The 26520-nt window shown below is 54.8% G+C and overlaps 1 protein-coding gene across 1 annotated transcript in view; it reads left to right on the forward strand.

The window, feature by feature from the left end:
- The window catches only part of CACNA1I (calcium voltage-gated channel subunit alpha1 I), a 114849-nt gene that overhangs the window by 26282 nt on the left and 62047 nt on the right, over positions 1-26520 (forward strand). The window contains exon 4 of the mRNA XM_070790445.1: positions 14418-14515. Coding sequence (XP_070646546.1) covers positions 14418-14515 — 98 coding nt within the window. The remainder of the gene's footprint in view (positions 1-14417; positions 14516-26520) is intronic.

The following is a 26520-nucleotide window of genomic DNA, read 5'->3' on the forward strand; positions in this document are numbered from 1 at the left end:
TGGAGAAGGCCTTGGCGTGGAAAGTGAAGCTGCTGAAGGATAAGCATGAGCCGATCAGGAATGGGCTCTTAAACATATGTGCAACCTTGTACCCCTTCTCTCTGCTCCTTGAAATTAAGAGAGCCACAGGGTTACTGGGGCACAGGTTAAAATACAGATTCTGGGGCCTCATCCAGGGGATCCTGACCCAGCAGGTACAGAGGGCCTAGGCATCTGCATTTTATGCAAATGCCCAGGTGGATCTGGGTTCTTTTGACCCTCAGAGAGCCCCTCATCAGGAGTCCGAGTGGTGAGCATGATTCCCGGTTCTGGGAACCACAGGAAGGAGAAGAGGCCTGGGGAGGGCTCTGTCTCTGATCTGTGCCCAGGATCTGAATTAATTCTCAAGATAAGCAGATGTGCTCTGTCAGTGAAACAGTGGGGACTCGTAAAAATTTCTGTCATCGTTAATAATATTAACACGAATAGCGCTAACATCAGGCACTCTGCACCTTGGCCAGGGAGGAAGGAGGAGGGGCTGGGCCAGGATCTATCGTGCCCTGGAAATAGCTTCTCCCCAGAGTGCGTGGGGAGCAGCTTCTCCAACCCGACTCTTACAAGCTCTCGGGCAACAAAATGTCAATAAGAATTGTTCCTTATCCCTGAACTAGAGCTTTCTAAAGAGATCAGGCAGGCTTGTCCCCTCTGTGGTTGCTTGCTGAGAGTTCCTATTGTCCAAAGTGGCCCATCAGTGGGACTTTAAAAAGCAAAAGGAATTGAATCCTCTTAGGCATTATCCAGGTGAAAAAAAAATAAGAGCATCTACTGTTTGCGGAGTACTCACTGTAGGCCTGATGCTGTGCATTATCTGGCCTAATCTTCAGACTAGCACTGTGAGGGAGGCACTGTGGTCAGTTCCATTTCACAGATGAGCACAGCGACAGGGAGTGACCTGCCCGAGGTCACGACAGACCTGGTAAGGGGCAGAGCCAGGAGTTGCATCCAGGCAGCTTGGCTCCGTGGACTGGCATTGAATCCTGGTTCTCTGTAACTTGCTGGGTGTATCTGTCAGGGATGCATTGGACTGCAAGTTCACAGGACATCTGACCACAGCGCAAATGCTGGGATGTTTTTCCCGACATAACATGACGTTCTGAGGTCAGCGGTTACCAGTGATGGCTCTGTGATGTGGGGACTGACATCCTTGTGATTTTCCAGATCTTCTTTTCATGGGCACAAGGTGGCTGTTGAAGCTGTGGGCATCGTGTCTGCATTGAAGGCAGAAAGGGTGGAGGGAGACAGGACTATGCCAGCTGTGTGTATCTACTTGGATCTGGAAAACAACATTTTCTTTTCTAGATCCTTCCCCATCCCAGCACACTTGGCCAGAACTGGGTCTCATGGCTGTGCTTAGCTGCAAGGGAAGCTAGGAGAATAGAAAACATCATTGAATTTGGGTAAATCAATCAAGAATTGTTCCCTGGGGCTAGGCAAGATTGGAAAGAGAGAGAGTGCACTTTGGGTGGGCAACTCTCAGAGTCTGCCACCCTCTTCTCCTACAGTCTGTGTTTCTTCATTTGCTCTTGGCCAAAGCTGTGGCCCTACTACGTCTCCAAGCCCTAATTGGAGCCTCAGGAGCCCTGCCTGGGCTGTCTGGGGATGTACGTGATCTGCTGAGAAATCTAAAGTCAATTACTGACCCGTGTAATCTCCGCAGAGGCTGGTGCCCACTAGCAGACTTGCTGTGGTTACTGGTGTGAGAGGGTCACCCCTGGGCTGTTTCCAGAAGCCTTTGCTGCCTGCCCACCTCCTGCACGGCTCTATGTGCATGATCTCTGGTCAGGGAAGCACGGCACATGTCCGCAGGCCCAGGTAGAATCCTCTTGGTTCTATGAGTTTAGACCCTGACTTATCCTGGGCTCTATAGGTCTGTCTACTCCAGGACCTGCGTGCTCCAGGGCAAGGTCAAGGCCAAGGCCGAGCCTGCGTCCTGGAGCCCCTGGGACTTGGCTCCGGGGCCAGCACAGAGGGGAAGCTCCATATTTGTTCTGTTTCTTTGTGTCCCTGCGGAGCTGGGGCATCTGGGGCCATTTTCTTTCAGCTGAATTGGCCCTTGGGTGGGTGTGGACCTGGGAAGGTTCCAGGGAAAGTCCTGGTGTGGATGATTCTTCATTTGCATATGGAATAAAGTGGGCGGGAGAGACAGCATGATGATCACCACTCCGACCCGTTTCCATGGAAACAGGATGCTAGATGACATGGAGGACTGGGTAGGGGGTAAATCACCAGAGATTCTCAGGCTACAGGTTGACAAGCCAGACACCAGTCAGTCATAAATCAGTCAGGATTCTCTCAGTTTATATGAACAGGAAGCCTCTGAACCTTTTTTAAAGAAGCTTACTATCCCTTTTCCTGAAAGTCGAGGGGTCTCTGACTTTAGGACCCGCTCAATCCAGAATCCTGAAAGATGTCACCAGGCAGTGTGTCCTCCCATCCTACAGCTCTTCTCAGTCCTCTGACCAAGGACTTCCATCCATGGCAGCTTTCCTCTGGTTTGGAGCAGGGTGGGCAGAAGAAGAGCACAACTCCTCCCTCCAGTTCAACAGAAAGACACCTCTGCTTCCTTAGCCACTCTAAGCAGAGTGGGAGAGAGCCTCGTTGGCTTGGATTGGCTGGAAAGGGTCATGTGCTCATCCCTGAGCCAATCAGTTCAGTTCAGTTCAGTCGCTCAGTCGTGTCCGACTCTTTGCGACCCCATGAATCGCAGCACGCCAGGCCTCCCTGTCCATCACCAACTCCCGGAGTTCACCCGAAGTCACGTCCATCGAGTAGGTGATGCCATCCAGCCATCTCATCCTCTGTCGTCCCCTTCTCCTCCTGCCGCCAATCCCTCCCAGCATCAGAGTCTTTTCCAATGAGTCAACTCTTTGCATGAGGTGGCCAAAGTACTGGAGTTTCAGCTTTAGCATTATTCCTTCCAATGAATACCCAGGACTGATATCCTTTAGAATGGACTGGTTGGAGCTCCTTGCAGTCCAAGGGACTCTCAAGAGTCTTCTCCAACACCACAGTTCAAAAGCATCAATTCTTTGGCATTCAGCTTTCTTCATAGTCCAACTCTCACATCCATACATGACCACAGGAAAAACCATAGCCTTGACTAGATGGACCTTTGTTGGCAAAGTAATGTCTCTGCTTTTCAGCCAATCACTGTAGCCTAAATGAGGCAGCACTCTGATTGGCCAGACCTAGGGCAAGGTCTATGCCCTGGGCCAGGTGTGAGGTTGACCTCTCTCATACCACATGGTCAGAGAGTGGGGAGGGTGCATTTGGCAAATCCCAGGACTGTTACCCTACAAGCAGAGAAGGAAGCTCCAGGTAGGCACAAATCCGTGATGATGCCTAGGTGGGTTGCCAGAACTCAGGTTTCCTGACTGGGTTGTGCTTTCTTACTCCCCCACTGTCCTGAGAACTTGAGGTTGTTAACCTCACTTCCCAACTGGGGAAATGGAAGCTCAGAGAGATCAGCAGCCTGTCTCAGGTCACACAGCCTGTAGGGACTGTGTGATGTGTTCAGGTTCTGGGGACAACTACAGGCTGACTCACAACATGAAGGGTTTTACCCTTTCAGAGGCCAAAAGATCCCAGTCGCTCTGCCCCGGAGGACTTGGACGACCTCACCAGCTCTCAGAAGGATGTGGGATGAGTCCCGGAAGAGGGATTTTTTTTCCCTGAGGCTGTGGTGGAGCCAAAAGAATCCCTATCTGGTTTCCAGCAGCTGTGCCCACCGGCCGTGGTGCCAAGACTACTCTGGAGTAAGGGAGCTGAATGTTGTGGGAGGCAGTCAGGAGGTATATTTGGGATGTATACTAAAAAATGATAACACTGTTTGCCTGAAGTTCAGACTTAACTGGGCATCCTCTATCTACTTGGCAACTCTACCCAGAGATAAAGCCAGTGAGTGTTGTCCCCTGCATAGAGCCTTGTGGAGAGATGGTCCAGGGTCTCCTGCTGCCGAGGTCCCCAAATTTCTTTTGTGGCCCCCAGTTCCTGCTTTACTCTGAACTTGGCCTGACTTGGCTTCAGCCCATCAGTTTGTCAGGTAGGCTTAAGAAACCCAGTTCTTGTACTTCCCTGATGGCACAGTGGATACAAATCCACCAGCCAGTGCAGGGGTCATAGGTTCGATCCCTGGTCTGGAAAGATTCCATATGCCGTGGAGCAACTAAGCCTATGCATCACAACTTCTGAGCCTGCACTCTAGAGCCCTTGCTCTGCAACGAGAGAAGCCACCACAGTGAGAAGCCCGCGTACCCCAATGAAGAGTAGCCCTGCTCGCAGCTAGAGAAAGCCTACATGTAGCAATGAAGACCCAGTGCAATCCCCTCCACCCAAAAAAGAAAGAAACTTTATTCTGGTCTCATAAGAATTGTGTGATGGTATCTGGGCAATAACGACCCACCAATCATAAAACACTGGCCAGAGTCAAGGGTTAACATTATCAGTCCCTAATTTTCTCTTTCCATGATTTCCTCTCTCCCGCCTGCCCTCCCTCCACTGAACACCTACTATGTGCTGGGTGCTGAGACAGTAGCATAAGCTGGTGGTCTAGTTACCACCCGACACAAGCCTGAGTCATCATAGAGCTGCCTCCTGACAGATGAGTTGCCATTTCCAGCATCTCAGCTTCCTTTCCATTAGCTACATCTTACATTACATTTTAAGAAAGCCCCTGTGAGTCCCTTGTAAAGACTGAGGAAACACCCTATTTTTATCAGTAACACTCAGAAATCATCTCCTGGGAGGGGTATTTCCTGGAAAGATGTTAAGTCTCAGTCATTTTATGTTGCTTCTTGTCAGCTCCTAGTTTTTTTCTTTTTTTCTGATCTTGTCCCTCAAGTTATTTGTTTGACAAGCTGGCAGGGGGAGCTGCCTCCAAGCCAGGTGCTGGATGAGGGGCTAGGGACCTAACTAGGGCTCTGAGCCATGACCTGAGGAACAGGGACATGACAGCACCCCTTCGAGCCAGAGATGCCCTGGGGTGGGATCTGAAAGCTGGGAAGGGCGTCCCAGGGAGAGAGGCTGACAGATGCTGAGGCATGTCTGCTGGTGTATTCTGGGAAACTGAGATGTTCGGGTGTTCCTGGCTGCTGCTGCTGCTGCTGCTAAGTCGTGTCCGACTCCGTGCGACCCCATAGGTGGCAGCCCATCAGGCTCCCCTGTCCCTGGGATTCTCCAGGCAAGAACAGGAGTGGGTTGCCATTTCCTTCTCCAATGCATGAAAGTGAAAAGTGAAAGTGAAGTCGCTCAGTTGTGTCCGGCTCTGTGCGACCCCATAGACGGCAGCCCATCAGGCTCCTCCATCCATGGGATTTTCCAGGCAAGACTACTAGAGTTGGGTGCCATTGCCTTCTCCGGGGTGTTCCTGGACTGCAGGGCAAATGGTGGGCAGTGATGGAGTCTTGGTCGGGGAGCCTCCAGAGGCCCTTATCGCCTGGGCTCCCCCCGGGAGGAAGTGGGATCCAAGGAGGGTTTAAGCAGGTAGCATGTGATTTGTGGGCCAGTGTGCCCCGAGGCAGCAAATAAGGCTGTGATGTAATAATGGCTGGCTTTCATGTGCCAAACCCTGCCCTAGGTGCTGAATCCATATGTGAACGCATTTCCTCGACCCCATGAGGTCAATTCAGTGACTTGCCCAAGGTCACCCGGTGCAAACCCCAAGCTGGGATTGGAACCCAGGCTCTGTGCTCTAACATCGGGTAACACAGCCTCCATCGTTGCTGGCCCTGTTCCAAATGCTGCCGGTCCGATTTACTGGCTGGCTGTGGCAGTTGCTCTGCCTGACCTGATGATTGATGAAGTGTGGGGGGCAGGTCATGCAGAGCTCCTGGGCCCCCCACTGCTCAGTTGGGTTCTGTCTGTGCCTCAGCTTCTGGGGTGGGTGCCCTACTCCCTCCAGGGGAAGGGGCGTAAAGTGCCTGGCACACGGCAAGTGCTCCGGAAAGCCCTCTGAAGCAACAGGACCCTGCAAGTTGCCAGGGAGAGAAACCAGTTCACATGACACCTAGGCCCCAAAGGGAAGGGGCTGGCTCGTGTGCCTGGGCAGAACAGAGCACAGATCCACGGTTCGGGTGCAGCTGGGGAGGAGTGCTCCAGCCATATGGTCAGGATCCTGCCTTGCCCCGGTTCTGGCCTCCGCCTTCCTCTGTGTTGGCAGAGCTTTCCGGCCACCACGGAGGCAAGATGGCCATTAGCGCCTCCGGGTTTCCTGGTGGTGGCTTAGCCAGGGAGAGCATCTCTCCTCTGCAGTCCCGGCTCAAGGGCCAGCAGCTCCTCACGGCCCATCCTGAAGTAGTCACGGTGGCTGGTGGTGGTCGTGGGGGCTGGTGTCTGGCGGTAGACCAGGCCTGGGTCTCTGCGCTCCTCCTGGGAACCAGGGGAACAGTACAAGGGGGTGGCTTCTTAGCAGGAATACGTGGGGAGGGCCCTAAGAGCAGGTGTCCAACCTGCCTGCCCACTCTGGCATGGCCCACACTTCAGCACGGCCACACCCGAGCCCCTCTCCCCAGACGACACCCCATCCGGGAGCTGGGTGCAGTCACCCTCCTCCAGGGGTGATGTCAGGACGAATGTGCTCGCTTTAAAGCAAAATTACTTACCTAATTAGGCGCTTGGGAGCTGGCAGGAGGTAGTGGGGGGGGGGGGTTTGTTGGTTTTTTTTTTTTTTAGACTTTTAGCACTGAAGCTGCGCGATAAAGTAACTGTGTAATTAGGGATTAATTTCTCACTCCCGCAAGTGATGTCTTACTTGGGGCCTGAGGGAAGTCAGCCGGATGGTTATTCACCCACAGAGCAGCTCTCTTCCCCTTCTCTTTTGTCGGCTGGGGGGAGAATGCTCCTTCAGCTCTCCCGAGGCGGGAGGTGGCTTCTTCCGTCCCAGGTGTTCTTCGTGCTGCATAGATTCCCGAGTCAGTGCTGTGCCAGCTCTGTGTGGTGGGGCTGGAGCAGGCTGTGTCTGAGAGATGCCCGGCCAGCATCCAGCCGGTCGTCCAAGGATAGCGCCTCGGCCCCACCCCCGGCTGGTCCAGGTCTGATGCACACAGCCTGTCAGGGTCCCCACTGAGATTGCACCCCGTTTGTGTTTGCAGGGTAACCTGCTCACGAACAGCCCCTTGCTGGTTTTTCCCTCTCTGCCCCTTCTCTGGGCCTCCTGGGATCACCTCCCAAATAAACTGAGTCTCCTGAGTCCTTGGCTGAGGCAGTGTTGGGGGATCCCAAGCCAGACTGGAGTTGTGAACAGAGTGTGGGAGGAACCAGAGCCCAGAGGGGTGAGGGCAGCCCGAGGTGCAGGGAGGGGAGAGCAGGACTTCTGGAGGAGGGGGTCTTGTAGGTGGAGAGTACGGAGGATGGGCTCCACTCAAAGGAAAGGGACAGGGAAGTGTGTTTGGTGAGCTCGGTGCTCATGGTGCCCGAGATGTGTGGAGTTGGAGCAAGGGGTGGGGGAAGGGGGCTGAGGCCAGACTGCAGGGCCATGAAGACCCTGCTCAGGGGCTTGGACTTTGTTCTGAGGGCAGTGGGGAGCCATTGAGGGTTTAAGCCAGGAGTGACGCAGCTAGCTTTGCGTTTCAGGAGCTTTGGGCTCACCAAGGCTGCTGCAGCTGTCAGCAGAGAGGGACGGTGGCTGGGCAGGGGCAGGGTGCTGAGGCTGTCAGTGACTGTCCACGTTGGGCTGGTGGGTACAGTCACCATCAGGACGGTGTGGTTCCAGGGCAGAGACTCAGACCTGCAGTTCCTACCTCCCGGCCCCTCGCTTGGCGCCTGTCTCCCCATCCTGGTCCAACATGCAGCTTTCTATCCTCTTCCTCTCAGGGAACTGTGAGATCTGCTGGATTCCTCACCGTGTACCTGCTATTTACTCTTTACCTCTGAAAGCATTTACACCTGGTCTTGCTCCCCTAGACAGGAGATGCGGCTGCGGCAGGACACCCTGATAGGTTCACAGAGAGTTAGGACCTGGGAGTAGTGTTCAGGCAGAGGAATTCCCAGGGCCAAGGTCGATCATGCTGCCATGAACTCAATGACTCATCACATTTCCCCTTTTGACTCGACTGCCAGGAAGCTCAGAGCCAAGATCTTGGCACTAAGTTCTTCAAGAAATTTCTCTGGGGGAGTTTTTCCATGGGGACCCGGGGGCTTGCAACTGACGTATTCTCAGGGGGATTTTTGCAGTAGAGGATGAGGTCAGAGGTGAAGGGAAGGGGCAGAGCCACTGTGTTGGTCTGGGTCTGCCAGGCTGTGGCTGTGTAGTTCCCTTCAGAGATGGGACAAGAGTCAGATCAGCCTCCATGAGAGGGCTGGGGTCTAGGAGGTGTTAAGATCCTAGGGCTCACTGACTCTGGGTTATGGTGAGCCTTGGTGACATCCAGTCATAACTTGCATTGCACTCAGGAGGCAGGGGCCAGCCTGGCTTGTTTTAGAGAAACACATGAGGAGGGTGAACCTGATTTTTCACCATCGGTCCTGAGTACGCAGGGCATCTGTAGTTTCCCATTCCTGCCCTCCAGCCTGTCCTGGGTCAGGGCCACGGTGGATGCTCCTGACTTAATTAAGAAGCTTTAGTCCCAGACTGTGGACTGCAGGTTCTTTGAGAGGGGATCGACAGCACGGAACCTGCTTGGCAGAGTGGGGCGGGGGAATCAGGGACCAGGCACGACTGTCTTGAGGGCTCCCAGCGCGGAGCGAGCCCTGTGTGGCTTGTAAGCGTGGGTCTGCTCTGGTCCAGGGGAGCAAGGAGAGGGTTGAGGCAGGATCTGAGTGATGTAGAGGGCGCTCAGGAGGTTAACTCAGGTGAATAATGAGAACACACGCAAGAGGCCCTCAAAATCCATTCTTTTCTCTGTCTACCCCTCTGCCTGTGAAGCAGCTATTTATTTTTATTGTGAGACGTGAACAAATCCTGGACTGGCACCTGCTGGAGCTCAGAGGTGTGCCCGAGGCTCCTGGAATGTAGTCCCTGGGTGGGTTCCGTCTGGCATGGCTGAGGAGCCCCCCACCTCCAGCACACGAAGCGAGGCACCAACCGAGCCGGTTGTCAGGATGGAATAGAACAAGGCAGAAGGGGGAGGGTCTGCATTAGTGGGGATGGGGGAAGAGGGAGGGGAGGGCTGGAGCTGGGCCTAGCTGCCTGCCCTGGGGTGGCTGTCCCCGGCTTGGTGTGTGTGTGTGTGTGTGTGTGCGTGCGCCAGCGTGAGAGCCTGTTTGTGTGCCCACGTGTGCCACCCCCACAGCGCCTCCATCACGCACATCTCCCGGGCTGCCTGGAGAGCTCTTTCTTCCAGATAGGAAAACAACAGTTTGGCTTGCCCACGCACGGAATCCTCATGCAGCCCCCCTCCCCCGGCGCCCCTTCTCACGTCACCTGCTGCCCCTGGGCACCTCGGCCCTCGCCCTCTCTGCCTGGCTGCTGCCCCCTGTCCCCCTGCTGCATCCCCTCCCGCCCCTCCTCTGGTCCCCCTGGTGGTCTCTGTCTCTAGTTCTTAGGTCTCTGTCACATTCCTTCATCTGAATTTGGGCTCTGGTAGGCGCGAGTGTGGATGAGGGCATGCAAGGAGTGCGTGTGTATGTGTGTGTGCACCAGAGGTTGTGTGCAGGGGTTTGACTCTGGGTTGTGTGTGAAAGAGAGAGAGAGACAAAGAGAGGGAGTGAAACCTGGGCCCCAGAAAGCTGGGGGATGGATGGAGGCATTTGAGGCAAGCAAGGCTTTCACTCAATTACTCTTCAAGCAGCGGGGGAAGTGGGGGGGGGGCGGGCAGCTTCACAACAGTTGGACAGGTTTGCATGGTGTGCAGGAAAAGCCTTCATTCCCGTTGATGGCGGAGACAGGTGGAACTGGCAGCCTGGCCTGAGCCTCAGGCTTGAGTTGCTCAGGTCTGGTGATTGGGGCGCCTGGGGTGAGGCTGGGGTGGCAGGCCCCTGGGACCTGTCTTTCAGAGGTGGGGAGCAGGTAGCGACTGAGCAGGGAGGATCTGGTGGACGTGCTGGGAACTACAGGCCCCCCCTCCCCTGAGATCTGCCTGCTGCGGAGATCCAGGAAGGCCTCCTGGAGGAGGCAGACTGTCTCTGAGTTGCTGCTGGACTGGTGGACGGTGGGGGGGGGGCGGGCCTGTGGGGAGAGGCCCCAAGGATGAGAAGGAGGGCAACGGTGAGGGCTCCAGGGCCGTCTTTGCCTTTGAGTCTCTGCCCTGCCTCCATGCGAACTCCTGAGGGTAGGGGCCAGTCTGAGTCGTTCTTGGGGACATAGCACTTGGACTGGCCTGGTTCATCATGGACCCGGGTGTGGAGAAACTGCTAAGTCTCCAGGGACTTCTGTACAAAACCCGATTAAGGCTTCAATAGAGGAGGGAGGTGTTCCAGGCAGAAGGGACAGTGGGGGGAAGGCCTGGAGTGGGACAGTGCAGTGAGCCCTCGAGGCTGGAGCCTGCGCACCTTGCAGGGGCTGGCCGATGGGTGTGCCCCAAAAGAGGGGATTATTCCTACAGGGCGAGTACCACCTGCCTGCCACACCCCTGAGCCATGGCCTGTGAAGCCTGGCCTCGCAGAGCCCAGGTCAAACTCAGAGACGGGAGAGGGGGCAGAACTGGGATGGCTCCTGGCTTGAGCTTCTAAAGAAAGGCAATGACAAAGAATGCTCAAACTACCGCACAATTGCAGTCATCTCACACGCTAGTAAAGTAATGCTTAAAATGCTCCAAGCCAAGCTTCAGCAATACGTGAACCGTGAACTTCCAGATGTTCAAGCTGGTTTTAGAAAAGGCAGAGGAACCAGAGATCAAATTGCCAACATCCACTGGATCATGGAAAAAGCAAGAGAGTTCCAGAAAAACATCTATTTCTGCTTTATTGACTATGCCAAAGCCTTTGACTGTGTGGTTACAATAAACTGGAAAATTCTGAAAAAGATTGGCATACCAGACCACCTGACCTGCTTCTTGAGAAACCTGTATGCAGGTCAGGAAGCAACAGTTAGAACTGAACATGGAACAACAGATTGGTTCCAAATAGGAAAAGGAGTACATCAAGGCTGTATATTGTATCCATGCTTATTTAACTTATATCCAGAGTACATCATGAGAAATGCTGGGCTGGAGGAAGCACAAGCTGGAATCAAGATTGCCAGGAGAAATATCAGTAACCTCAGATATGCAGATGACACTACCCTTATGGCAAAAAGTGAAGAAGAACTAAAGAGGCTCTTGATGAAAGTGAAAGTGGAGAGTGAAAAAGTTGGCTTAAAGCTCAACATTCAGAAAACGAAGATCATGGCATCTGGTCCCATCACTTCATGGCAGATAGATGGGGGAAACAGTGGAAACAGTGTCAGACTTTATTTTTCTGGGCTCCAAAATCACTGCAGATGGTGATTGCAGCCATGAAATTAAAAGATGCTTACTCCTTTGAAGGGAAGTTATGACCAACCTAGACAGCATATTCAAAAGCAGAGACATTACTTTGCCAACCAAGCTCCGTCTAGTCAAGGCTATGGTTTTTCCAGTGGTCATGTATGGATGTGAGTGAGTGAGTGAGTGAGTGAGTGAGTGAAGTCTCTCAGTCGTGTCCGACTCTTTGCGACCTCATAGACTATAGCCTACCAGGCTCCTCCGTCCATGGGATTTTCCAGGCAAGAGTACTGGAGTGGGTTGCCATTTCCTTCTCCAATGGATGTGAGAGTTGGACTATAAAGAAAGCTGAGCACCGAAGACTTGATGCTTTTGAACTGTGGTGTTGGAGAAGACTCTTGAGAGTCCCTTGGACTGCATGGAGATCCAACCAGTCCATCCTAAGGGAGATCAGTCCTTGGTGTTCATTGGAAGGACTGATGTTAAAGCTGTAACTCCAATACTTTGGCCACCTGATGCAAAGAGCTGACTCATTGGAAAAGACCCTGATGCTGGGAAAGATTGAGGGCAGGAGGAGGAGGGGATGACAGAGGATGAGATGGTTGGATGGCATCACCGACTCAATGGACATGGGTTTGGGTAGACTCCGGGAGTTGGTGATGGACAGGGAGGCCTGGCGTGCTGCAGTTCATGGGGTCACAAAGAGTCGGACATGACTGAGCGACTGAACTGAACTGAACTGAACTGAGTTTCTTAAACCCATTCGCTAGGTGACCTGGGACATGTGACATTACCTCTCCTACAGCCTTCAGATCAGATCAGATCAGATCAGTCACTCAGTCGTGTCCGACTCTTTGCGACCCCATGAATCACAGCACGCCAGGCCTCCCTGTCCATCACCAACTCCCGGAGTTCACTCAGACTCACGTCCATTGAGTCAGTGATGCCATCCAGCCAAGTCATCCTCTGTCGTCCCCTTTCTCCTCTTGCCCCCAATCCCTCCCAGCATCAGAGTCTTTTCCAATGAGTCAACTCTTCAAATGAGGTGGCCAAAGTACTGGAGTTTCAGCTTTAGCATCATTCCTTCCAAAGAAATCCCAGGGCTGATCTCCTTCAGAATGGACTGGTTGGATCTCCTTGCAGTCCAAGGGACTCTCAAGTCTTCTCCAACACCACAGTTCAAAAGCATCAATTCTTCGGCACTCAGCCTTCATCACAGTCCAACTCTCACATCCATACATGACCACTGGAAAAACCATAGCCTTGACTAGATGAAACTTGTTGGCAAAGTAATGTCTCTGCTTTTGAATACACTATCTACGTTGGTCATAACTTTCCTTCCAAGGAGTAAGCGTCTTTTAATTTCATGGCTGCAATCACCATCTGCAGTGATTTTGGAGCCCAGAAAAATAAAGTCTGACACTGTTTCCACTGTTTCCCATCTATTTCTCATGAAGTGATGGGACCGGATGCCATGATCTTCGTTTTCTGAATGTTGAGCTTTAAGCCAACTTTTTCACTCTCCACTTTCACTTTCATCAAGAGGCTTTTGAGTTCCTCTTCACTTTCTGCCATAAGGGTGGTGTCATCTGCATATCTGAGGTTATTGATATTTCTCCCGGCAATCTTGATTCCAGCTTGTGTTTCTTCCAGTCCAGCGTTTCTCATGATGTACTCTGCACGTAAGTTAGATAAGCAGGGTGACGGTATACAGCCTTGATGAACTCCTTTTCCTATTTGGAACCAGTCTGTTGTTCCATGTCCAGTTCTAACTGTTGCTTCCTGACCTGCATACAGATTTCTCAAGAGGCAGGTCAGGTGGTTTGGTATTCCATTATCTTTCAGAATTCTCCACAGTTGATTGTGATCCACACAGTCAAAGGCTTTGGCATAGTCGATAAAGCAGAAATAGATGTTTTTCTGGAACTCTCTTGCTTTTTCCATGATCCAGTGGATGTTGGCAATTTGGTCTCTGGTTCCTCTGCCTTTTCTAAAACCAGCTTGAACATCAGGAAGTTCATGGTTCACATATTGCTGAAGCCTGGCTTGGAGCATTTTGAGCATTACTTTACTAGCGTGTGAGATGAGTGCAATTGTGTGGTAGTTTGAGCATTCTTTGGCATGGCCTTTCTTTGGGATTGGAATGAAAACTGACCTTTTCCAGTCCTGTGGCCACTGCTGAGTTTTCCAAATTTGCTGGCATATTGAGTGCAGCACTTTCACAGCATCATCTTTCAGGATTTGGAATAGCTCAACTGGAATTCTATCACCTCCACTAGCTTTGTTCATAGTGATGCTTTCTAAGGCCCACTTGACTTCACGTTCCAGGATGTCTGGCTCTAGGTCAGTGATCACACCATCATGATTATCTGGGTCGTGAAGATCTTTTTTGTACAGTTCTTCTGTGTATTCTTGCCATCTCTTCTTATGTATATTCTATATATTATGTATATAATATATATATATCTTCTGTGTATTCTTGCCATCTCTTCTAACCCTAACCCTACAGCCTTATCTCATCATAAATCCAGGCATCTAACCCTGGCTTGGGGGGCTCCTGGGGACTTGGGGAGATGGAGGGACTGGGGAGCTCCACCAGACGCTGCTGCTGCGGCTGCAGCTGTGATGGCCAGTCACTGTCTGAGCTCAGCTTGGGGCCTCTGGGCACCTCCATTCTCCCCCTAGGGAACAGGGTGACTGCTCCCTGTTTGGGGGGCTGCCCTAGAAACGAGGGCAGGAGCTGCCAGCGCATTGCTGGACAGGCTTTGGGGACCCAGGGCCTCTGCTCCTTATTCCCTCTGCCCCCGGCCACATCTACCAGGCACCTCTGGGCAGTCTACATGGTGGACGTCACCAGCCCTGCTTACAGAGGAGGAGATGGGCCCAACGGGACAGTCCGAGGCCACAGGGCTGACTGTGGCTTAGCCGGGGATGCTGACCACTTTTCTTACCCCATCCAGACAGGTGTGGGCGTGGCTGGTCTGGCCATGGCCCCGCTGTCCTTCGAGCTCCGGGTCTCACTCTCCTCCCCTCTCTTTGCAGGATGGTCGAGTACTCCCTGGACCTCCAGAACATCAACCTGTCGGCCATCCGTACCGTGCGCGTCCTGAGGCCCCTCAAAGCCATCAACCGTGTGCCCAGTGAGTTGGTGCCCCCGGCCCTGCCCCAGGCCCTGCCACTCATGCACTCAGCAAGACTGCCCAGCACCTCCCAGTGCCAGGCCTGTGCTGGGCACGGGACCCTTCCGTGACAGGACAGATGTGGGCCCTGTTGCCCGGGCCTCTTGGGCCATTACTCGGGCCTGAAGATGCGGGAGGGTGGCCCTGATGCCTCTGGGTCCCCAAGGCACTCGTATTGCAGCAAGTTTCTGGCTTGTTGGGGACAAGGGTCCTTGCGGGGGGCAGTCAAGGTGGCAGGTGTGTGAAAAGAAGCTGGTTGGTTGGAGGGAGGTGTCATGAAGCTTTCTACTGAGGAGGGGCTCCTGGACTCCCCACTTGTGCCAAGTGACCTGGAACTTGAGCTCCTGACCCCCCACCTCATCCCCCATAGGTTCACCACCCCCCTACATGCAGGTCCATCCACCCACTTGGCTCCCCCATCTGACCAGGTGCCCATCTGTCCACCCACCTAGTATTGAGAGAGGTTATCTAAGAACAACAATCCCTGACATCTGCCTAGACTCACACCTCTTTCAAAGCCTTTCATCTCTGTGATTTCTTTTGAGCCTTACCGTCCCCCTGGGCGGGAGCGGGAGGTGGGCTGTGCTCATGAAAAACTGAGATGGAAAAGACCGAGACTTGGAGGAGACACGAGGTTACTTGCCCAGGAGGTCCCCTGACTCTTTTCCACTTGGTGTCAAGGATGGAATGGGGATTCGGGAAAGGAGTGAGGGGCCCTGCCCCAGGGAGCTTCTGTCCTGATGGAGAAGGACAGGAACTTCCAGGAGCATCCGCCCATCTCCTGTGTGTCAGGCTCTTGACATGCTGATGGCTGACTTAACCCCCTCAACAACCTATGTGAGGTTCAGGGAGGTTAAATGGCTTGCAGAAGGTCACACAGCAATTCAGGGGCAAGGCAGGGATCTGAGCAGAGTTCTGTCTGTCCCGAGCCCCGCTCTTCCTGGACTCCATCTGAACTCTAGTTCTGTTCCCTGCCTGAGCCTCCGTTTCTTCTTCTGCAGAAGGGGAAGGGGCTCCTGGCACCTCGTTCTCCTCCCCAGTTGGTACAGACCCCGCTCCACCCATTCCCAGCCTGCCCACCTGTCTGCAGCCGTCCGCCTGACTCTGGGCTCGTGTCGGTCAGCCAGGGCAGGCCTGGCGTTGCAGGGGAGGCTGTGCTTTGGGATGTTTGTGGAGCAGAGGGACTTGGGGAGGGGGCAGGCTGGCTCAGGCTGGATGATGTGCAGAGGGGGAAGGGCTGATGTCTCAGGATCACATGTACAAGGTCACCTCCCCACACATGAGCCTTGACATGATGGGGAACTCGGGGGCCCCTGAGAGCTGCTGTGAGGGTCCCCAGGGAGGACTTGAGAGGTAGGAATCCAGAGGTGGGCAGTGGGAACTCAAGGTGTCTGGGAGCGGAAGGAAGAGTTCATCTTTGTCCCCTCCTGGTCCTAGGGAGACTCCCTTGGGGCAGAGAAGGGGCATCCAGAGAGGCCATCCTGGCTGGCAGCCTTTCTGTCCTTCCCACTTGCCACCAAGCCTAGGAGTCTCCTTAAAGATCACCTCATTCTAAACCGTCTTTACCCCTTTTAACAAATGAGGCCAGTGAGGCCCAGAGAAGGTCATGGCCAGTCCAAGGTCACACAGCAGGTCAGTGGCAGGGACCAAACTGGAGCCCATTTCTAAGCAGCACGCTTCTCCCAGGGGTGCATGCTTCCCTCCCCAGGCCCTATCTCCTCCTGGGAGGCCGGCCACAGGCAGCCTTTGTTCCCGCAGTGCCCACAACTCTGTCTGGTGTGTAGCAGGGGCTCAGTAAATAGGTGTGAAGTGGACCCGCTGGGCAGGTATATCGAGCAGCTGTCCTGTGCTGCCCATGCTCGGACCGAGGGTTGCCGGGCATGTGGAGGGCACAGGAGTGCAGGGAGGGGCACAGCGTGGGGCACTGGGGGTCTGAGGTGGTGTCTGAGCTGAGACCCAGCTGAGCGTGGGGACTGAGCCGACAAGGGAGTGTTTTATAGATGCCTGGCAGCGGTGGGCAAGTGGATACAAGACTGCTCTGGCAGTGTGGGTGAACGAGGGCCAGGCTGGGCAGGCTGGAGAGGAGCAGGTGGCTGGGAGGTCTGGTCCTAACTCTGGAGAGTCCTGGAGGAAATCAAGTGTCTGACCCGGGCAACCCCACAGGGAGGGCAGGCAGGGGCTGCATCTCTCCTGGGCGTCCCCCATAGAGCTCCCCATTTCAGTCCCAGAGAAAGGCAGGGCTGCCCCCAGGGGGCGGCGACCACATGGCTACTGTCACCCTCCTGGCCACGCAGCCCGCAGGCCTGGCCCCATTTCCAGAGACGCGTGTGCTGGGGTCATACAGGGGTGTTTGGAGGCCATCCTGCATTCTGCATCTCCCGTCAGGTCTCAGGGTCTGACAGGCATGGGAATAGCAGTGTGACAGGGCATTTCTGAGAGATGGTCTGGGTGGGGGGGTGGATGGGATAGACACACAGGGTATGGGTCTCTGTGGATGGGTTTCTGTACATTTGTGCGTGTGTGTGTGTGTGAGGGTCTCTCCTTGAGAGACCGTGTGTATATGTGTGTGCACATGTGGGAGTGTGCACATGTGGGAACATGTACATGTGGGTGTGCACATGTGGGGGTGTGTACGTGGGGGTGTGCACATGTGGGGGTGTGTACGTGGGGGTGTGCACATGTGGGGGTGTGTACGTGGGGGTGTGCACATGTGGGGGTGTGTACGTGGGGGTGTGCACATGTGGGGGTGTGTACGTGGGGGTGTGCACATGTGGGGTGTGTACATGGGGGTGTGCACATGTGGGAATGTGTACATGTGGGTGTGCACATGTGGGGGTGTGTACATGGGGGTGTGCACATGTGGGAACGTGTACATGGGGGTGTGCACATGTGGGGGTGTGTACATGGGGGTGTGCACATGTGGGAACGTGTACATGGGGGTGTGCACATGTGGGAATGTGTACATGGGTGTGTGCACATGTGGGGGTGTGTACATGGGGGTGTGCACATGTGGGGGTGTGTACATGGGGGTGTGCACATGTGGGAACGTGTACATGGGGGTGTGCACATGTGGGAACGTGTACATGGGGGTGTGCACATGTGGGAATGTGTACATGGGGGTGTGCACATGTGGGGGTGTGTACATGGGGGTGTGCACATGTGGGGGTGTGTACATGGGGGTGTGCACATGTGGGGGTGTGTACATGGGGGTGTGCACATGTGGGAATGTGTACATGGGGGTGTGCACATGTGGGGGTGTGTACATGGGGGTGTGCACATGTGGGGGTGTGGCCCACGTGCCTCTCCTCCCCCCTCCCTCACTGCCCCTGTGAGGAACTCATTTGCGGCTCCTGGCTGTCAGGGGTCACTGGCAGGCCCCCTGTGCCAGTCCGTCTAGTTCTCTAGAGAAGGGCCAGGCTGGGCCCCACGCTCATGGAGGTTCTGATTTCGGAGGCTGGGCGGCCCCCAGGGCCCAGAGAGGAGTCCGGGTCTTTCCTCAGGGGCTTCTTTCCTGCTAATAAGCTTTGCCAGGAGGCCCAGGGCTGCCTGAGGTGGGCAGTTCTGTTCCCACTCTGAGCTGTTTCTGCCTCTCAGCTGACAAACGAATCTCTTGCTTTCTCAGAACCTGGCCTGGGGGAGAGTTATTGAGAGCATGAGCCCTCTGGGATCCAAAATATAGCTCATGTGCCTCACCCCCCTCCCTGAAAGGGACCTTAAGATAAATCCATCTTCACGAGCAACTTAACAGGAGCCTCAAACTGTTGGAGCGCGTGCACTAATCCAGACCTTGCCACTTCCTTCCCAGGTGCCACGTGCTCTGCCCAGAGTCACTGGGAATGAGTGGCCTGTAGGGGTGCGGGGTCACTTAGAAGTGTCTGTTTGAGAGGTTTGGTTGGTTGCCTTCTTTTTTCCTAGCTGTTTCCCTGAACATTCCAAGTACTCCCATTTATCTTTTTTAGGCCGTGCCACATGGCATGGGGGATTTAGTTCCCTTAGTCCCAACCAGGAGTTGAACACGCATCCCCTGCATTGGAAGCATGGAGTGTTATCCACTGCCAGGGAAGTCCCCCATTTATCTTTATTGCTGCTTCTGCCCTGGGACTCGTTCAACAATAGCCTGTAGCTTTCAATTTGGCCACTAGATGGCAGGCTAGAGGATTGGGATGGCGAAGTCAAATTATGGGTTATTAATTGCAAAGCTGTGGAGAGGGAGGTGGCTGCCTGAAGTTTAAAAACACAAGCAACCAGGAAGACTCAGTTGGGTTGTCAGGGAATGTAAGTTCTGCTTCTGAGCTCTGCTGAGAGTCTGCTGTGTGACCTGGGAAGCCCTTGGGAGTCTCTGGGCCTGTTTTCCTATTTGCACAAAGGAGGAGGAGAGGCTTTGTCCAGGATGGGTGGGGCACCTGGGGGTCGTGCTCTTTACAGAACATCAGAAAATGTGTCCCTCCCTCCACCCCTGTAGGTGTGTGCTGGCCACTCAACCATCGGTGGATAAAGGGCAGGAGGGCATAGAGGAGCCAGTTGGGGAGGGAAGGAAGAAGCACTAGACTGCCAGTCAGGAGGCTAGGTTCTGACTTTTTATAAGTCCTTGCTGTGTGACTTTTCATAAGTCATTATCCCTTTCTGGGCCTTGGCAAGATGGGGCTGGTTTATCTCTGAAAGTGCTCCCTCCTGGCACCAGCTGACTCCAGGTTTCACCCACCCTACACACCCCTCAGTCAGCTGACTCAGTCGTGTCTGACTTTGCAACCCCATGGACTGCAGCACGCCAGGCCTCCCTGTCCATCACCAACTCCCAGAGTTCACTCAGACTCACGTCCATCGAGTCAGTGATGCCATCCAGCCATCTCATCTTCTGTCGTCCCCTTTCTCCTCTTGCCCCCAATCCCTCCCAGCATCAGAGTCTTTTCCAATGGTCAACTCTTCGCATGAGGTGGCCAAAGTACTGGAGTTTCAGCTTTAGCATCATTCCTTCCAAAGAAATCCCAGGGCTGATCTCCTTCAGAATGGACTGGTTGGATCTCCTTGCAGTCCAAGGGACTCTCAAGAGTCTTCTCCAACACCACACTTCAAAAGCATCAATTCTTCGGCGCTCAGCCTTCTTCACAGTCCAACTCTCACATCCATACATGACCACTGGAAAAACCATAAGCCTTGATTAGCTGGACCTTTGTTGGCAAAGTAATGTCTCTGCTTTTGAATATGCCATCTAGGTTGGTCATAACTTTCCTTCCAAGGAGTAAGCGTCTTTTAATTTCATGGCTGCAATCACCATCTGCAGTGATTTTGGAGCCCAGAAAAATAAAGTCTGACACTGTTTCCACTGTTTCCCCATCTATTTCCCATGAAGTGATGGGACCGGATGCCATGATCTTCGTTTTCTGAATGTTGAGCTTTAAGCCAACTTTTTCACTCTCCACTTTCACTTTCATCAAGAGGCTTTTGAGTTCCTCTTCACTTTCTGCCATAAGCGTGGTGTCATCTGCATATCTGAGGTTATTGATATTTCTCCCGGCAATCTTGATTCCAGCTTGTGTTTCTTCCAGTCCAGCGTTTCTCATGATGTACTCTGCATATAAGTTAGATAAGCAGGGTGACAGTATACAGCCTTGACGAACTCCTTTTCCTATTTGGAACCAGTCTGTTGTCGGCTGAGTATGAACTGCTGGCCCACCTGTGCCCATGTACGCCCTGACCCAGGCTGTGGATGGGGTTGGGAGGGAGGCCTAGGGAGCTCGGGGCAGCTGTCCACCTCCTGGAGCCCTATCTGGCTGACAACCCCTGGGTCAGCAAGGACCCACCTCTGTGCAGGGGCCTCTGGGCTCTGGCTGGGCTGGGCAGGGCCCAGGGACAGGGGGGCAGAGCTGACAGTGCTGTGTGGAAGGCCCCTGTCGGGCCCCAGCTGCAGGCTCAGGACTGGAGATTAGCTCTCTACTGACAGGCCCCAGTTCTGGTCCTTCCACCCACCTGTTGTGGGACCCTGGGCCTCTGTTTCTCCAGTGATAAGATGGCATTAGTGATACCAGTTACTATATGGTTTTTTAAGGACAAAATGCTCCCATGTGTATAGAGAGCTTGGCCTGGAGCCTTGTATGCAGTAAGTGGTCAACAGGTGCTACTCTAATGAAGAAGGTGCTTGGGAGCATTGGGGTTGGAGGGTGAGGGCATCAGGACCTCTTCACAGAGGTTGCCTGTGGAAAATGCTCACCAGCAACACAGAGAACTGGGAAGAACAGGAAGAACAGGAACGGTGGTCCTGGCAGACGGAGTGGAATTGCACATGCCAGGGTGGAGGAGAGGAGCTCTCCTGGGACTGTGTGTATCTGTATGTGCACATGTGGGGTTGTGTGCACGTTTTAGTGTGTAGGTGCAGAGCACTGCCCATCACAGGGAGGCGTGAGGTGAGCGTTCCACATCTTCTAGGGATTTACTAATAATGATAAGTGGCTAAAATTTATCATATGCTTTACACAAACTGTATCATAACAGTCCTAGGATGTTGGTACCATTGTGATGCCCACTTTACAGATGGGAAAACTGAGACAGAGAGAGGTTGAGTAACCTGCCCAAGGCCACACAGCTGGCCAGCGCTTTATGCTCCCTTTCACAACCTCCTTCCATTCCTTTTACTGGGTAGGCATCTTAGCCACCCACTCCGTCTGCATAGGGGCATCAGGAAAGACACCTGCCCACGTCAAAGGTCAAAGCAGAAAGGCCCCATGGGCTGAAGTAGTGGCCCCTTCTTTACCCCCAAGTTTGGTGTGCTCCAGACCTCTGAACACCTTTCACTGTCAGGGTGGAGAGTTCTCGTGGTGCTGAGCCCTTTGCAGCCTGAGGGGTGAGTCAGGGCAGGAAGGAGGAAGGTAGAGTGGTTAGTGCGGAGCATGGTGTCTGAGTTGCCCTGCCAGTGTTCAGAGCGTGGGCCTGTGTTGGTTAGCTGCAGGACCTGGGAAAAGAAACCTCTCTTGTTTTGGACCCCTGTCCTCACAAGGGGGATGACACACGGCACCTCAACGTGGGATAGTCTGCAGTGCCAGATGCAGAGCAGGCGCCTGGAGAGCTGCTCCATCCCCACCCCCTCGGAGGGAGGGTCCCAGTGTCGGGGCTACAGCATCCAGAGCAGTTAGACCAGGGTTTGTGCCTGGGATCTTGGCCACCTCTCAGACCTTGGTTTCTCGGTCCATAAGATGGGTCCCAGCACTTGCTTGCTAGGCTTCGGAGTAGCAAAGCATCTTCATGACACCTGCTCCTAGAAGGTGCCCAGTGAAGGTGCCAATACCGTACGTTGATCTTGGGTCTCATGTTGTCGTTTAGTTGCTAAGTTGTGTCTGACTCTTTTGCCACCCCATGGACTGTAGCCCGCTAAGCTCCCCTGTCCATGGGATTTTCTAGGCAAGAATCCTGGAGTGGGTGGCCGTTTCCTTCTCCAGGGGGTCTTCCAGACCCAGGGACTGAACCCACATCTCCTGCACTGACAGGTGGATTCTTTACCACTGAGTCCCCGGGGAAGCTTGAGTGACTTCTCATACTCCAAATGTCATACTCCAGATCTATTGGCAGAGGGGCTGGGGTATCTGGAAACAAGGCTTGCATGAGAACCTCAGCACTTTCAATCTGTACATGTGTTCAGTGGGGCTTGGGGCGCAGCTGAAGGGGGCTCTGATCCCAAGCAGGACCTTGAACTTCAGACTGTCTGTCCTTGGCACCCACACAGCTCCCCCAGATGCCCCGTGGAAGAAAGGTCTGGCAGCCACCTGAGAAGGAAGGGAGGGAAGGAGGGAGGTGGGGAGAGAAAAGAGAAGACAGTGAGCAGGGGCCCGATTTCCCCAGGGCTGCTGCCTTTCAGAAGAGATGGGGGTGGGCCGGAGAGCATCTGGACAGACCATCTGATGAGAGCCTGACTCGGGAACAGGAAAGAGCAGCCAGGACTTTGAGAGGAGAGATGCTTGGGGTGGGGCTGGGGTGAGGGCAGCCCTCTCCTCCCTACTCTGCCTCCGCAGTGGGTCAAATTCCTCTTTACACATCAGGAGGGCGTGATTCCTGGACACCAGATCAAGGGAGAGAGCCACTGCGTGTGTGTTGACGCCTTCATCCGTTCATCCGGAGTAGCAGCCTCTGTGGGGCCACGGAGCCAGGCCTTGGGGCAGACGTGGGGGTCATGGAGAAGGCTCTGATGCTGCCCCGACTCTGTAGACAGATGCTCAAGCTGGGCGGCCGTGGGCCTGGGGCCAGGTGCCCTAACGGAGGCAGCCAGGCCGAGGCGAGGGGCTCCCGACACCGTACTTTGAGGAGGCTTCAGAGAGGAGCGGGCAAGAGACTCTGGAAGAGTGAGCGAGAGGACATCCGGGGCCATGGTGGGGTTGGGGACCTTCAGCAGGACAGGGCCGGGCACCCCCCCTCCAGGGTGAGTGCTGACTGCCCGGGGAGGAGCCAAGGCCTCCCCTGTGGTGGAGGACACGATGCCGCAGACCCCTTGTGTGGGCACTGCTTCTCGTCTCAGGAGTGAGCACTGAGGCCCCCCTTCAGTCCACAGGCCCCACCCCTCAGGGCTGGGGCCAGCAGCTGTGTCCTCGGCCGCCCGACCGTATGCTGCCTGGCCCGGCCTCCCGGGCACCCACTGTGCCTCTGATTAGTTGGCACTGGCTGTGGCAGGAGCAGCACACGGCCTCTCTCAGCCTCTGCTGACCTGGGAAGACCAGGGAGAGAGGGGAGCCCCAGGGCCAGCCACTGCCTCACGGCCCCTTGCCCCGGGCCTACTCCCGTCCTCCTGGCTGCGGGCTGAGCCCCTGGCAGAGGCTGGCATGAGCTCGGCTCTTTCTACTTGAGCTGCCCTGGCAGAGCGGCTGCGCTAATCTGGGCTGACAGCTCCTGTCTGCAGAGAGCACCCCAGACCTCCAGGGGAGAGGCCTGTCAAGAAGTGCACCCCCTTCGCCTCCTGGGTGCCCCGCTGCCACCAGGGGCCCTTGTCTGGCTGATGCCCATCTTTCCTTAGGGCAGAGGGCCTGGTCCAGGGGCTCACTGGCGAGAAAGGGGTGAAAAGGTTGAGCAGCTCCATCAGTTTGCCCACCTGTCATTGTCTCCCTCAGCTCCTGGCATTTAAAATGCCACCTAGAGGGACTCCCCTGGTGGTCCAATGGTTAAGACTCCACGTTTCCTACGCAGGGGGCGCAGGGTCGATTCCTGGTCTGGGAACTAACATCCTGCATGCCTCACAGTGCGGCCAAAAAATTAAAAAATAAAATACCACTTACAAACTGTTTCTACCCTGATGCCACCCACGTGATGCTCCAGGCCATACTTCTCCCTCTGAACCCCAGACCCTGAGATCTGATTTCACACAGGTATACACCAGGCACCCCCAATTCCACATATCCTCGCAGACCCCCATCTCCGCTGAGGGCTGCTGTGTGCCTCTGGACTTAGGCCCCCAACCTTGGAGATGCCCCAGCTCCTCTATTCCACTCACACCCACATCCTACCCCTGACTCAACCTTTGGAATGCCTCTAGAACCCCGCCTTGACATCCCTCTCCACTGCCACGTCATCTGAACCCAGCCAGATGTGTGTTATCAGGATGGCAGGTGCGCGAGGGCTGGGCCAGGCCAGGTGGCCTGAAGTGGAGCAGGTAGACCGAAGGCCCGGTCCCCACCCTGGAGAGTGCCCAGTCCCAGCATCTGGCCTGGGCAACCTCAGCAGGGAGGGCACTGGGCAGGAGCCTGAGTCTCTCCTGGACACCCCCTTGAAACAAAGAAAGAAAGTGAAGTCGCTCAGTCGTGTCCAACTCTTTGTGACCCCATGGACTGTGGCTCACCAGGCTCCTCCATCCATGGAATTTCCCAGGCAAGAATATTGTAGTGGGTTGCCATTTCCTTCTCCAGGGGATCTTCCTGACCCAGGTATCAAACCACTTGTCTTCCGCATTGCAGGCAGACGCTTTACCGTCCGAGCCACCGGGGAAGTCCCCAGGCACCCCCTTGAGGGATCCCCATTTCAGTCCCAGGGGAAGGCAGGGGGTGCCCTCAGGAGGCAGTGACCACGTGGCCACTGTCAGGCTCCTGGCCATGCAGCCCACAGGCCCAGCCCCCTTTCCAGATGCGTGTGCGGGTTCCGGGGTCACTCAGGGGCGTTTGTAGACCATCCTACAGGCTGGGTTCCGTAATGGCCTCCCTCTTCCGCCCCAGCCCACACAGTTGTTTTCTCTCCAGCAGCTGGGAGACCACGTCTGTCTTCTACCCGTGACTCTCAGTGCCAGTCAAAGCTGGAGTCACACGCTCTCCTGCAGGCAGCCCTGTTGCCCTCCCACATTTGCCCGGCTCTCCCCTCTCCTGGAGAGCTCTCCCCAAAGTGGGCACACAGCTGCTCTGTGCGTCTTGGTAGGGTGGCCTTTCCCAGCCCCCGCTTTATACCAACTGGGCCCCTAGCCCCAGCCTGGTCCTCCTGCAACTTACTTTTTGTTTTTGTAGCGCTTACCACCCAACAAAGGAAGAAATGTACTTATTTATCATGTTTGCTCTTTCTTTGTATCTCGCTTGCTGTTTAGACGCTCAGTCGTGTCGAGTTCTTTTGCGGCCCTATGGACTGTAGCCCGCCAGGCGTCTCTATCCGTGGGATTTCCCAGGCGAGAATACTGGAGTGGGTTGCCATTTTCTTCTCTAGGGGATCTTTCTGGCCCCAGAATCAAATCCACATTTTCTGCATTGTAGGCAGATGCTTTACCGATGAGTCACCGGGGAAGCCCCTGCCTCTTCCTACCCTTAACCTGGAATGTGTGCCTCATAAGGGCAAGGGTTTGATCTGTTTGTGTGTGTGTGTGTTTTTAAACTGATATATCCCTAGAGCTTAAAACAGTGCCTGGCATGTAGTTGGCCCTTGCTCAACATTTGTAGTTGGAGAAGGCAATGGCACCCCACTCCAGTACTCTTGCCTGGAAAATCCCATGGGCGGAGGAGCCTGGTAGGCTGCAGTCCATGGGGTCGTGAAGAGTCGGACACGACTGAGCGACTACACTTTGACTTTTCACTTTCATGCATTGGAGAAGGAAATGGCAACCCACTCCAGTGTTCTTGCCCAGAGAATCCCAGGGACAGGGGAGCCTTGTGGGCTGCTGTCTCTGGGGTCGCACAGAGTCGGACACGATTGAAGCGACTTAGCAGCAGCAGCAACATTTGTAGAACAGATCCATCCACCCAGCGCATCACTCCTACGTTCGTTCAGGCTGCCCCCCTTGGAGGGGTTACCCTGTACTGGGCCCCAGGCTGGATTGGGGGATGCAGAGCACCCCAGGTGGGCTTGCACTCGTGGTTTCTGGGGAGAGAGGAGGGCAGAGCTGTGATGAAGGGTGGCAGTGTAATAAGTGGTGTGATGGAGGGCGGACGGGGCTGTGACAGCTCATTGCAGGGACACGAGCCCAGCCCTGGGATCCAGGAGAGGTGACCACACAGCAGAGGTCTGAAAACGGAGGAGAGATGGCCTCCTGAGCATGTGCGAGGGCCCGGCAGTGACCCAGAACCTGAGCTTCCCAGGGATTGGAAGTGGGTCAGTCTGGCTCCGGCATGGACCCTATCCTGCCTTGGCAAGTGAACTTGGCATTGCTCTCAGCAGCGCAGTAATAAAGGAACTCCCCTGGCAGAGAGTGGGTGGGGGGTCAGTGGGGGGCAGGATGTGTGCACAGGTGGGGAGTGGGCGTGCTGGGCGTGTCTGCAGTCTGGTGGAGCAGCAGGTCCAGGCGTGGCCTGGAGGACAGAGCGGGGTGAGGCTGGGGTGGCAGACTGGAGCCTGATGGTTGGGGGTCCTGCGATTGGGGGGTGGGATAAGGATTTATACTTTCCCCACTGGAATGGGAGGCTTTGACTTTGGGGGCACCCCCCGCTGAGGTGTTCTGGCCTTGGGGTCTTCCTGAGGCTGGACAGGAACCACTGTCTTCTTTTGTAGTTGAGGCCTCTGGGGCCCAGAGAGGGCCAGCTCTG

The sequence above is a fragment of the Bos indicus genome, chromosome 5, assembly GCF_029378745.1.
Source record: "Bos indicus isolate NIAB-ARS_2022 breed Sahiwal x Tharparkar chromosome 5, NIAB-ARS_B.indTharparkar_mat_pri_1.0, whole genome shotgun sequence".
Taxonomy (NCBI): Eukaryota; Metazoa; Chordata; class Mammalia; order Artiodactyla; family Bovidae; genus Bos; species Bos indicus.